At 39.1% G+C, this 12718-nt stretch overlaps 1 protein-coding gene across 5 annotated transcripts in view; it reads left to right on the top strand.

Moving 5' to 3' along the window:
* LOC138751585 (zinc finger CW-type PWWP domain protein 2-like) overlaps positions 1-12718 on the top strand; it is an 85320-nt gene that overhangs the window by 46640 nt on the left and 25962 nt on the right. For all 5 annotated transcript variants that reach the window (XM_069914043.1, XM_069914042.1, XM_069914041.1 and 2 more), the window contains 2 exons: positions 18-94; positions 798-859. In XM_069914043.1, the coding sequence (XP_069770144.1) occupies positions 18-94; positions 798-859 (139 nt within the window). The remainder of the gene's footprint in view (positions 1-17; positions 95-797; positions 860-12718) is intronic.

The following is a 12718-nucleotide window of genomic DNA, read 5'->3' on the forward strand; positions in this document are numbered from 1 at the left end:
TGCACTTTTTCCCCTAGGATTGAAGAAATCATACAATAGAAAGAACAGAAATTATATGCAAAACAAATCAATGGCCGAGGAAAAAGAGAACATGGTGAGTTACAGGTTACTTGGATCTTCTTATTGGTAAAATCTGTCAAAACATTACAAGTAACAGTTTAAATGATCATTATTACAATGCAACATGTTTACTTTTGTAAAACATTAAATTGACTGAAAATAAAATAAAGACAGATTTTGGGTGCATTGATAAATGGGTGGTGGTTGTTATTCAAATCTTTTCAACATGTCTACAAGCTTTCTGTGAACTTTTGCAATGAAGTCACAGTGATCAGAAAGTGATTTTAATAGTGCATTGCCAAGATGAGTTTTCGAGTAGAGCTATCAATGAATTGAGGTTTATATGGATAATTAATACATAGTAATGTTTTTCAAACAATATTTGATTATATTATTAGGGCTCAATATACCATCTATCTTAATTTGAAGCCTGGGTCAAATTCCCAGCTCAGATAAGAATCTGTTCAAGGAGCAGTGCTACTGCAACATGATTTTTCTTTGTGTATCTGATAATGAAATTGTGTTGGCAGCACAACAGCAACCTATGGCTGAAAGGTGCTCGATTAAACTTCTGCAGCGGTACAATTGAATTGAGAAGTCAATTGCACACTACAAAAATAACCTATTTTCATTTGTATGGTGCTGAGAAAAATCAAGATAAAAATATGAATTTCTCAGTTAACATTTTCTAAAAATTGTAAATGCTAATTGTTTTTTTTAATTGTGAAAAAAAATAGGTGAAAGAATATCATCAGTCTAATGGATGGATAAGAAAATCTATGTCAGGAAAATCTAAACCGTAAGCCAAAGTATCTGAAATTATATTTTGATCATACAATAGAGTTATTGTTAGAAATGTGTTTGCATTCAAAATAGGTGAGCAATAGGAGGAACCATGCCATACATGCTTGCTCATGTGTGTACAGGGATCATATTCAACCAATGGGGCCCCATAGTACCTATGTGCAGTCAATACCTCTCAGGTGGTGAATTTTATGCGGCTTAATATGTAATTATCCAGTACATGTTGGAGACAAGTGGTTGAGATTAGGCAGTAGGTTTCAGATTTATTGTTAGACTATATACATAACATCACATACAACCCTGAGATTATTTTTCCTGTGGCCAAGGCAGAATTACCACTATTGGTAGTGCAAAAATATTTACTCAAAGTCCACATGTAAACAAATAAAGGAATGTAAACAAACTGATTGTGCAATACATAAAGAAAAAGTAAAGTGCAAAAAATAAGTCTTTAAATGAGTCCCTGATCGAATTTGTTGTTGAGGAGTTTGATGTTTGATGGTGGAGGGGTACCAGCTGTTCCTGAACTTGGTGGTGCAAGTCTTGTGGCACCTATACTTTCCCCATAACAGCAGCTATATTTTGTGGGTGTCTGAGGAGATTTGGTATGTCACCGAAGTCACTCGTAATCCTCTACAGGTGTACCATGTTAGGTCTGCTTTGTTCATGAATGAGTGAGTCAAACACCAGACTGAGTCGAAATCAAGGTTCTTTGTTCTTTATTGCCGGATTGTAACACTTGCAACTAACAGTGTTAGTTGGAGAAGGCGCATTCTGCCGTTATCAGCAAGTGGTGTTTTTTTTATATACCTTAGGATACGTACTTAGTAAATTATCATACCATGACATTGTCCAATGAATAAACTGTTGCTGTCCCTCTCTGCTAGCCTCCTGCACATCAATTTGTCATCCCTACTCTTATCTTGAGAGTACAAGGTCACAACTGCATCTTGTTACGGCCCAGCACTGGGTGACTCCCTCTACATTCCCAGCTCATGATGTTTTTACCTAACAACCATGGAGAGCATTCCAGCTGGTTGCATCACTGCTTGGTATGGAGGTGCCAACTCTCAGGACAAGAAAAGACTCCAGAAGGTTATTAACGTGGCCTGCACAACACAGGCAGCAGACTTCACTCCATCGAGGACATCGACATGAGGCGGTATCTTAAAAAAGCAGCCTCTATCCTCAAAGACCCCCTCCACCCAGGCCATGCCCCCTTCATTTGGTTACCATTGGGAAAAAGGCACAGGGGCCTAAGATGAGCACTCAGTGGCACAAGGACAGCGTCTTCCCTGCTGCCATCAGATTCCTGAACTAAAAGCACTTCCTTATTTTTCAAGCACTATTATTAGTTATTATTATTTTATTTTATTTTTTATAGTCATGTCATAAGATGGTTCTAATATGAATGTTTGCCCTATGATCCTGCCAGAAAACACTGAATTTCATGACTTGCTTATGACAAATCCTGATTCTGATCTATGCCTCTTTCCTGATGGAGGCAGCAAGAACAGGTTCTGTGCTGAGTGTTGCGGATCCTAAATGATTGCTGCTGCTCGCCGACGGCAGCGTTCCCTGTAGATGTTCTCGATGGTGGGGAGAGGTTTGTCTATGATGTGTCCACTACCTTTTGCAGGTCTCTAAGCTCGGGGTATTGGTGTCCCCCTACCAGACCGTGATGCAGCTGGGCAGCACACTTTCCACCACACATTTGTAGAAATTTGCCAGTGTTTCCGATGTTGTATGAAATCTCTGCAAACTGCTGAGGATGTAGAGGATTTGATGCGCTTTCTTCACGATGTCATTAGTGTCCTCTGAGATAGTAACTCTCAAGAACTTACAGTTCACTTGTTCTACCTCTGAGACCTCAATGATTACTCGATTGTACACCTCTTGTTTTCCCTTCCTGAAGTCAACAATCAACTCCTTGGTTAAGATGACATTGTGAGGTTGCTTTTGGTGCACCATTCAGCCAAGTTTTCAATCTCCCTCCTGTATGCCGACTCATCACCCCTTTTTTATACAACTCATGACTGGTATTGTGCTATGGTACAGTAGTAACAATAATTGGGCCTTTCAAAGATAGTTTCTCTGAAAGGAAGTATTCTCTGTGATTGCAACCCAGAGGGAAAGATTTGATACGATAAACAGCTATAAGAGATGCAGGTTAAATTATCAGCATCTTCATTTTTTCTTCTATGAGGCCTGAGTCCAAGGGCTATGCAGGAAGAGGGAGAGCAATTCTCATTGAAGAAAGTGGAGGTAAAATGTTTACAATGTTCATCTGGCAATGTCATTGCTTACAAGGAAAGAGTAATTTGGGAGGACAATAAAGGACGTTAGATCTCAGTTTTTTTTTAACTGAGCTCATAAAGTATAGAAAAATGCAGCGCAGGTATAGGCCCTTTGGCCTACTTATGTCCAAATCAAACTAAAACACAACTGCTCACACTTGATAGATATCCTCCATTCCTTACATGTTCATATGTCTCTAACTTAAATATTACAGTACAGTACCCCGTATCTGAAACACTTGGATCCAGGCATTTTTCAGTTTTTGGGGTTTTTTTTTGCTATTTTCGGAACAATTGAACTAAGGAGCACAGGAGCATGAGCAGAAAGCTGTGTCAAAATTTAAACAACAACAACAAACAATGGCAGGCTATTTGAGCGCCGACATAATGCCACAAGTGGCAAATTCACATGAAATAATGTTTAGTACTTTACAAAAAAAACCTTGATCTCTGCTTACAAAAGGAGATAAATGCAGCACCCAACACTAGAAATTCTCCAAGATTACTTTTCCTCTTTCTTATCACTGTCATCCATAGAGGTATCTGCAGGCCTTTTTGCCATTTTCTACTATATCTTTGTACTTCAGAGCTCTGTTGTTATCAAAATAGAGCCAACAGAGCATCAGAACCCCACATGGGCATGTCAGGTGGTGAATATTTTTCAACTTGTGACATCATGTTGGCACTAAAAAAGCATCTTTTCGATTTTCAGATTTTCGGATACCGGGTACTTAGCCTGTACTAGTCTATCTCCCTCCACCATTACACTTGTCTGTGTAAAATATTTACCAAGCACTTTGCCCTTAAAATTTCTCCCCCTCAACTTTAAAGGCATGACCTTGAGTATGTGCTGCTTTTACCCAAGGTAAAAGATTCTTACTGTCCACCCTATCAATGCCTTATGATGATGCAAACCTCCCTCAGCCTCCTTCACCCCAAATAAAATGAACCAACTTGTCCAATCTATCGCCATAACTCATATCCTCTAAACCAGATGCCATCCTGGTAAACCTTTCTGTACCTTTTCCTCAAAATCTCTATATCCACAATTTTATATAGCTGCAACATGAATTCCTTATTTTATATATTCAATACCCCTCCAAATGAAACTATGCATAGGATATGCCTTCGTTACAAAGCTATCTACAGGTGTGGCCGCTTTCAATGAGCTATGGATCTGGTCTCCCAGAACCCTCTGCATATCAATACCTTGAACTTTAGACATTCCCCTTACATTTGTCCTCTCAAAGTGCAACACCTCTAACCCATCTGGATGAGCCACCTTGTCAAACTCCGTGCTAAAGTCGAGGTAAACAACATCCATCTTTGTCACTTCTCAAAAAACTCAATCAAATTAGTAACACATGACCTTCCCCTTACAAAGTCATGTTGATTATTTCTAATTGGACCATGACTTTCCAAATTGCATAAATCCTTCCCCTAAGTTTCCAATAATTTCCTTACCACTGATGTGAAGCTGACTGGCTTATAATTTCCTGTATTGTCCATTTTCCCTTGTTTAACAAAGGTACAATATTAGCAACTCTCCAATCTTCTGAAAGCTCTCCAGTCACCAGAGAGGATGCAAAGATTGTTGTAAAGGCCCCAGCAATCTTTTCATTTGTCTCTTTCAAGAAATGTGGATATATCCCATCAAGCCCAAGGGACTTATTCACCTTAATGTTCCCCTAAGTACCCAACATCACCTCTTTCTTGATCTCAAAATGCCCAACACGAGTGTTCTCCACATCCTGTTCCCTATCACTGCCCATGTCCTTCCCTTTTGTAAATACTGATGCAAAGTACTCATTGAGTACCTCAGCCACTTCTTTTGACTCCAAGCAATAATTTTTTCCATTGTCCTTGAGTGGTCCTATCCTTCTTACAATCTTTTGTTTTCAATATAAGGGTAAAATGCCTTGGAATTTTCTTTAATTCTGCTCACCAAGGAGATTTCATGGCCTCTTTTGGTCTTCCTAATGCCTTACTTGAGCTCACTCCTGCAATCTTTATATTCTTCAAGCACCTGTCTGTTTGTAGCTTCCTGAACTTTACATGCACCTCCTTTTTCTTTTTGATGGTTTATATCCTCTTTTGTCATCCATGGTTCTATTATCTTACCGTCCTTATCCTTATATCTCACTGGAACATGCTGGTTCTGGACTCTAATTAGTTGATGCTTAAAAAACACCCATCTTTCAATTATGGGCTTGCCTGATAACAACTGCTACAAGTTTACACCTCTTAAGTTCCTCTCTGATAATATCACAGTTTCCCTCCCCCAATTTGGCACTTTCTACAAGGCCAAAGCCTATCCTTGTCCATAACTTTCTTGAAACTTAAGAAAAAGTAATCACTGTTCCCAAGGGCAGCATGATTGGTATAATGGTTAGTGCAATGTCTTTACAGCACCAATGTTCGGGATCGGGTTAGAATCCCACACTGTCTGTAAGGAGAATATATTAATTGGGTGTAAATTGGGCAGCACGGACTCATGGGCCAAAATGACTTGCTACAGTGCTGTATGTCTAAATTTAAAAAAAAATTAAAATATTCCCACACTGAAACTCTGATTACCTGGCCTCACTCATTTGCAAATACAAGATCTAGAATAGGCCTCTCCAAAATTGGGCTGCCTACATATTGCTTCAAGAAACTATTCTTGATGTACTTAACATATGTGCCCCATCAAAGTCTCTGGCACTAAGGACGTCCCAGTCAATATTAGGGACATTAGAAATCTTCAACTGCAACTTTTCATAAACTCGCTACGTCTCCGTTCCTCCACTTTGTGGTGGAACCACTGTATTACTGTTTGTACATGTATGGCTGGCCCACCCCTTGCTGATTGTACCAGTGGCTCCTCCCCCTTGATTGCACTAATAAAGGCGACAATGTCATAACCACTCCCCAGAACAAATTCCGATCTCAGATCAGTAACATGAGTTGTGCCATCAGTTTATGGTAATAAAAGCCGATCAGTCAGGTGACCTAGTCTTTCGAGTTATTGATAGCGCATCAATTTTATTACTATAATTTTTTTGGAATGGACAAGTTGCTGAGACCAGAGAGGATGGAGATTGACCTGCGGTCACCAGAAGCATCCGACAAATTTGAAGTCTGCCTACGATGCTTTAACAAGCTTCTGCAGGCCTCCACCGAGATCGTACAATCTGACACAGATAAGCTTCACTTACTGCACCGCGTTTACCCAATGGTCAGAGACTGCAAGACATCCACCAAAGCAATGGACATTCTGAAATGCCAGTACCTGCCCAGGTGAATGAAGTCTATGGCAGGCACGTCCGAGCCATGCATAAGCAGGAACCCGGGAGTCAATCGAGGTCCTGCGAGTCTTCAGACGGGCCAGTGGCTGCAAAGCTGTATCAGTAGAGGAGCTGATCCAAGTTGTCTGTGCCGCAGACATCAGATCGGAATACTTTCGCCAGTAATTGCTAGAACAGCGTAAATTGAAACTGCAAAAAGCCATCGAACTGGCTAAATAAAACCCTGGAAATAGCTCTCCACAATGTGGTCTCTTTTTCATCTGATAACGTGCAGAACACATTCACCACCATCATGGGACGCCCGATCGCAGGCTGCCCCATGCCCTGACCTGACTGCCACTGCCGCCAGCAGTGAGTACCCAAAGTGATACTTCTACGGCCACCAGAAGCACCCCAGGAAGCGCTGCCTGGCAAAAGACGTGGTCTGTTCCAGCTACAGGAAGAAAGCACACTGTGTGAAGGTATGCAAATCTAAGCAACCTAATCCGAGCAGTGCCACGTGTGGGCAGTAGGGTCCACTGCCATCTTGGACAACGCCACTTCCAATGGGCCACTGCCATCTTGGATGATGTCACTTCCGACGAACCACATTACCATGTGGGCACCATGGAGGCCGTCATCCTGGAGGACACCATCTTACTAGACCATGAGCCAGTACAGTGGGTCAGACAGTGACACTACTCTGGCTTCGGTCTCGCCCTCATCAGCTTGCCAGGTTGATGATGGACATAGAGGTAAATGGGCACAAGACGGGGCTGCCTGTTCGATAGAGAACTTCATCTACCCTGCAGTGTTACTCCCTCGCAGTGAGACCAAAGAGTTGCAGAGTCTCCATGGCCTCTTAGTCCCACTCGGAAGAGATCCGTGGCAGCTTCTATAATCTATAAGCTCATTATTATTATCACTTCTGGAAATCTCTCCTTCACTGCTATCACAATAAAAAGGTACCCTACTTTTAAGTTTGCCAAACTTAGGTGAAAGTCTTACTTTCAAACTTCTTCTTAAATCTTTGCTAATTTCACAACCCTCAGTATTAAGGCTCAGTGGTAGATTTGGAGGATTTGGAAATTACAAGTTTATAGCGATTAAAGCCTGTTAATCTTAACTTCTGGTCTGTCAGGTCTAATTGATAGCACTAAACCTTCATAAAGGTATGATAAAATGTAGACAGGCACCTGAATGAATACTGCAATTTCACATATACTATTTGAGTAACTCCATGATTTTTTTTCCCCCACAGGAGTAATGTTTGTTCTTTCATAGCATATTGTGCTCTGACCTGTTCATTTGTTTTCTTTAATTGTCAGGTCCTCACAAAGGCATTCTATTGAATACTGCTGATAGAGTAGTAGTAGGGATACACAGGAAAAGCAGAAGTCTGCTTCTCATCCATCTTCGCTTACATGTAAAAGGGAAGTTCCTTGGAAAGCAAATACTTCCAATACATATGCCAAGAGTAGTTTCAAGAAACCCAACCCATTTTCTCCTTGCTTTGTAGGGCAGAAAAGTTTAAAGCCCATCAAGTGTAATACTTTCAATGTGCATTGAAATTGGAGTGGACGTCATGATTGCACCTTCTCTTTCTAATTGGGGAGAACCCTGAACTAATATGTCAGTTGAATGTCAGCAAGTCCATTTTTAAAAAAGACAAATGCCAGAAAAGATTTATTTCATAATCAGGTAAACATTCATATCAGCGTTTATAATGGAGCAAGCTTATATCAAACAGTACAATTTTCTACAGAGATGTGGTGAAAAGTGTGCTGACCAGCTGCATTGTGGTCTGGAATGGGGACACCAATACCCCTGAGCATAAAGCCCTTCAAAAGGAAGTGGACACAGTGCATGACATCACAGGCAAAACCCTCTCCATTATTGAGAATATCTACAAGGAACGCTGCCATCGGAGAGCAGCAGCAATCATCAAGGATCCACACCACCAAGCACACGCTTTTTTCTCGCTGCTGTCATCAAGAAAGAAGTGCCACATGACTTTTACCATCAGGTTCAGGAACAGCTGCTACCCCTTCACCTTCAGACTCTTCAATGACAAACTGAATCATAAAACCAGAACCATAAAATCAAACTTACTCGTTAATAAGGATGTCCTAAGATCGCTGGAAGACCTTAGAATTGGAAGAATGGGCAGTCTCCGTCAGACCGTGGGATCGTTAAACAGCCAGTGCTGAGTCCAGTTCAACACTACTGGAGTTTTAAACAGCCAGTGATCAGGCCATTTAAACTTCACGAGAATAGCATACAGCATCAGTACACTTAAGACGTTGTGGGAGATTCAAAGGGACATCGCAAGGACTATTTAAACACACTGGGAACTACCAGCAGTGGACCCACAGGCCACGTAAAGAAGACCTGACCACATGGATGCTGGGTGGGGGGTGTGCATGACAGGTTAAGCTGAGATGCTGGGCCATGAGGATTCCACTGCCTAACATCCTCTTGGCCAGTGTATAATCCTTGGAGAACAAATTTGAGTTCTTCAACATCAGAGAGACATCAGGTAATGTGTGATGAGCCTTACAGAAATATGGCTAAGTGCAAACATTCAAGACATGGCACTACAGCCCAAGGGCTATACTCTCCATTGTGCTGACCAGACACCGGCATCAGGAAAAAAACAGAGGAGGTGGTGTTTGTGTTATCACCAATTAATGACGTTTAGCAAGATTTGTTGGTGTGCTTTCTCCTCTGATACATTTGAAGAAGTCCTGTGGTATATCTCTTGCTCCTTACAGGGGCCCAAGACCAATAGTACCATATGTGATGGCATATAAAACCCCCCTTTTTCATAAAAAATCACTCCAAAAATGCCCCACTGGTCTTATATGCAAAGGTGACATTTTGGTGCCACCATCTTGTGTTGCGATCTGAAATACAAATATAGTGGAAGCTTTTATCCGCAAGATGGCAACAGGAGGAAAGCACTCAAGCTACACTATTTCATACAAACTAAATCGTAACATATGCTAAGGAGCTTGGTAATAGAGTGGCAACTAAATTCTTTGGAAGACTGCCTGCAGCAAAAATGATATGTGCATGAAGAAAGCAAGAAAAACAGCTACAGACTGCTAGAAAGGGTAAATGTCCACCCCAATTTTTTGTCCACCCCAATTTGAAGGGGAGTTAAAAAACTTGATTATGAAGACAAAATATAAGAATTTCATAAATTTGTCATAAATGCATGAAAAATAATTTGTTTTAAACTGAGCCAAATAGGGGACATGGATAATGTTCCAGTAACATTCAATGTTCTATCCAACAAAACTGAGTGTTAAAGGAACTAAAAGACTCAAAAAAACAACTACTCTATAGTGGTTTCGGCCTGTTATGCTGATGGCACAAAACTGCCACTATTTTAAATAATTAAAAGAAAAACTTGCCCATAAGAAAAAAATACCATGTGGAATGTTTGTTACATGTTCATCCAAAAGGCTGGATGGATGAAGCTGGAATCAATTTATGGTTACAGAAAATATGGTGAAGGTGTCCTGGTGGACTTTAAAAAAACCTGCACTTCTGGTCTGGGATCAGTTCAGGGAACACAGAACTGAAGCAGTTAAAAAAGGTGGGAGAACTGAAAACTCAGATAGCTGTCATTCCTGGAGATCTGATGAGCCATTTGCAGCCTTTAGATGTGTGTATAAACAAGTCATTTAAAAATAGCATGAGGGAACACAGGAACAAATGGATGGGAGAACTAAAATGAGCAGTAAGAGCGAAACGTCCCATCATTACACAGGTGTGTGAATGAGTGAAGACGTTGTGGGAAAATGTAAGAGCTGGAATTATTTTAAGAAGTGTGGAATTACTAATTCCCTTGATGGAACGAAGACGATGTATGATTTGAAGACATTGACACCGGCAGTAGTGATGATGAGTCTTTGGGCTTTGATAGTGATGATGTTGATGAATGTTGAGGCATTGAAGATGATTAAATTTTTTGTGAACACTAATGTTTCCCAAACATTTTATTCTGTTTTTGTTTATGATAGTTACATGTCGCTTGTTCTCTTATAAAGGGGTTCTCTTATTAATTACAGCAGTATTATTATTAAAATGATTTTTACCATTGTCCTAGTAGCATGTTTTGTCCATGTTTTACCTTCCTAATATTCTCTGCTAAAATGATGGGGGTGTCTTATATGCTCAAAGGTCTTGTATGCTGTCAAATATGGTATCCTCTGTGTCACGTTGTGTATAACTCACTATACTATTACTATTTGCTTACATTAATAGCATTAGTCATACAATCCCTACATAAATCTGCCAATATTTGCTCATCAATTGCAATTGTTATGAACTAACAACTCTTGCAATTATTTTTGCGACTAAAGGGACTTTGTTGGCACTAACACAGGAAAAACATTGGAAAATTCACCAGACAATGGTAAATTCAAAATAATAGTTTTTTTTAAACTAAACTATTAATAAAGTAACATTTCTTACTTATCTCTAAACTTAACCCCACTATGCACAAATGTAAATGTAAATTAAACTCCAACTCTGAAATGTCAATCTTTAAACGTTCAACATTATTTTAGTCTTGCTTGAAGATCTTAAATTCTCAGTTCAGAAATAATTATAAAGCACTTTTAAACATCATATCTTCAGGCCTCTTGACTCACATTTCTGCTTTCCACACAAAGAATCTGCCCTCCTCTCAAAGAGGCGGCAAATGTGGCTATTTTCTTCCATGATTAATTCATAAACCCAGAAAAGGGTTAAACAAATCTGGTTATCTTCTTTCACAATGATGTTACAAACCAGACAAGTATTAAATAAAGTTGCCATAAAAATAGACCCAGTAGAAATCTGTCCTCTTTTCCAAAGAGACAGCAAAATGGTCTTCCTTATTTCAAAAGCCACTGATTCTGTGTTCTTCTTTCCCAAGGAGTAACACACACAACTGCACAAATTCTGGTTACTGTAACTCAACCCTGTCTTTCACAAGGTTTCAACCCCTGCGTGTCACAGCATTTTGACTTGAGTAAACTCCAAACTGAACTGATTAAAAATGTCTGTATTCGATAATTATAGTTCTCCAAATCAGGTGACAGAGGGGTTTTAAACAGTTGCCATCCTCAGTTTTTTGTAAACCATGTGATCTTCATACTTCTGCTCTGTAGATGACACAACTCCGAAAAATTACCTTATTTCTGTTCCAAAGGCTTAAGTATATCACTCAAATGGCTCTATTTCATTTCTTATGGTCAAGAGGCCTTGTGGTTTAGTTTAAAAACAGATGGTTCCTTAGCAGTTTTTAATGAGTAATCAAGACCCACTTCAAATCCATTAGCTCTATCCTCCCCAGATACGTCAACTCCGAGAATGAACTCTCTTCTCTGAAAACAATGGTTCTCTATAAATGTGCTGTGACCTGTGTGAGACCCTGTAAATACACACCTAAATACTAAGAATACAGATACAATATTTTAACTATAATTTACTTTACTAAGACATTTATATGAGAAATATACTTTAACATTAAATTAAAGTTTAACACAAATCCATTACAATATTCTGATCTATTTCCCACCTCTGTCTAGACTTATGAACTCATTTAAAAGTTCCTACTTGTAATAAAGAGTATATCATAGAAGTAAACTTTTTAACAATTCCTCTTTTAATAAGGAGTTCTACTTCTGTACAACGAGGCAACAACATGGTTGGTCCTAACTTATCCCTCAAATATACTCTTAGTTGAAAATAACAAAAAAAAGTGTTGTGAGTTACAACATATTTATTTCTCAATTGCTCAAATTACATTAATTGACCCCTTTCATAACAATCTTGAACATTTATAATCCCCTTATGAGACCAAATATCCAAAAAATTGATTGTCCTTTGAAAAAGATATGAGGATTTTGAATCAAAGACATTTTAGGCGATATACATCCTCTTACACCAATTTCATAATTTATTGCACATATTAATCAAATGTTTCAATATTGTTTTATCTTTATCACCAACCATTAATTTCAATTTCCCCTTATATATAAATTCTTGTGATTTTCTCTCTCCTATTTTATTCAATTCTATTTTAACCCAACCCATGCTGATTTTTCTCTTTCTCAAAAAAGAAGCAAGAAATCTTATTTGTGCCCCTTGATAATAATTTTTTTAATTAGGAAGCTGTAGGCCTCCCAATTCATATTTCCATTAACTTCTCTATAGAAACTGGATATTTTACCTTTCCAGAGGAATTTCTTTACATATGTATTCAATTATCGAATATAATTTTGAGGTATTAAA

Source organism: Narcine bancroftii, chromosome 1 (assembly GCF_036971445.1).
Source record: "Narcine bancroftii isolate sNarBan1 chromosome 1, sNarBan1.hap1, whole genome shotgun sequence".
Taxonomy (NCBI): domain Eukaryota; kingdom Metazoa; phylum Chordata; class Chondrichthyes; order Torpediniformes; family Narcinidae; genus Narcine; species Narcine bancroftii.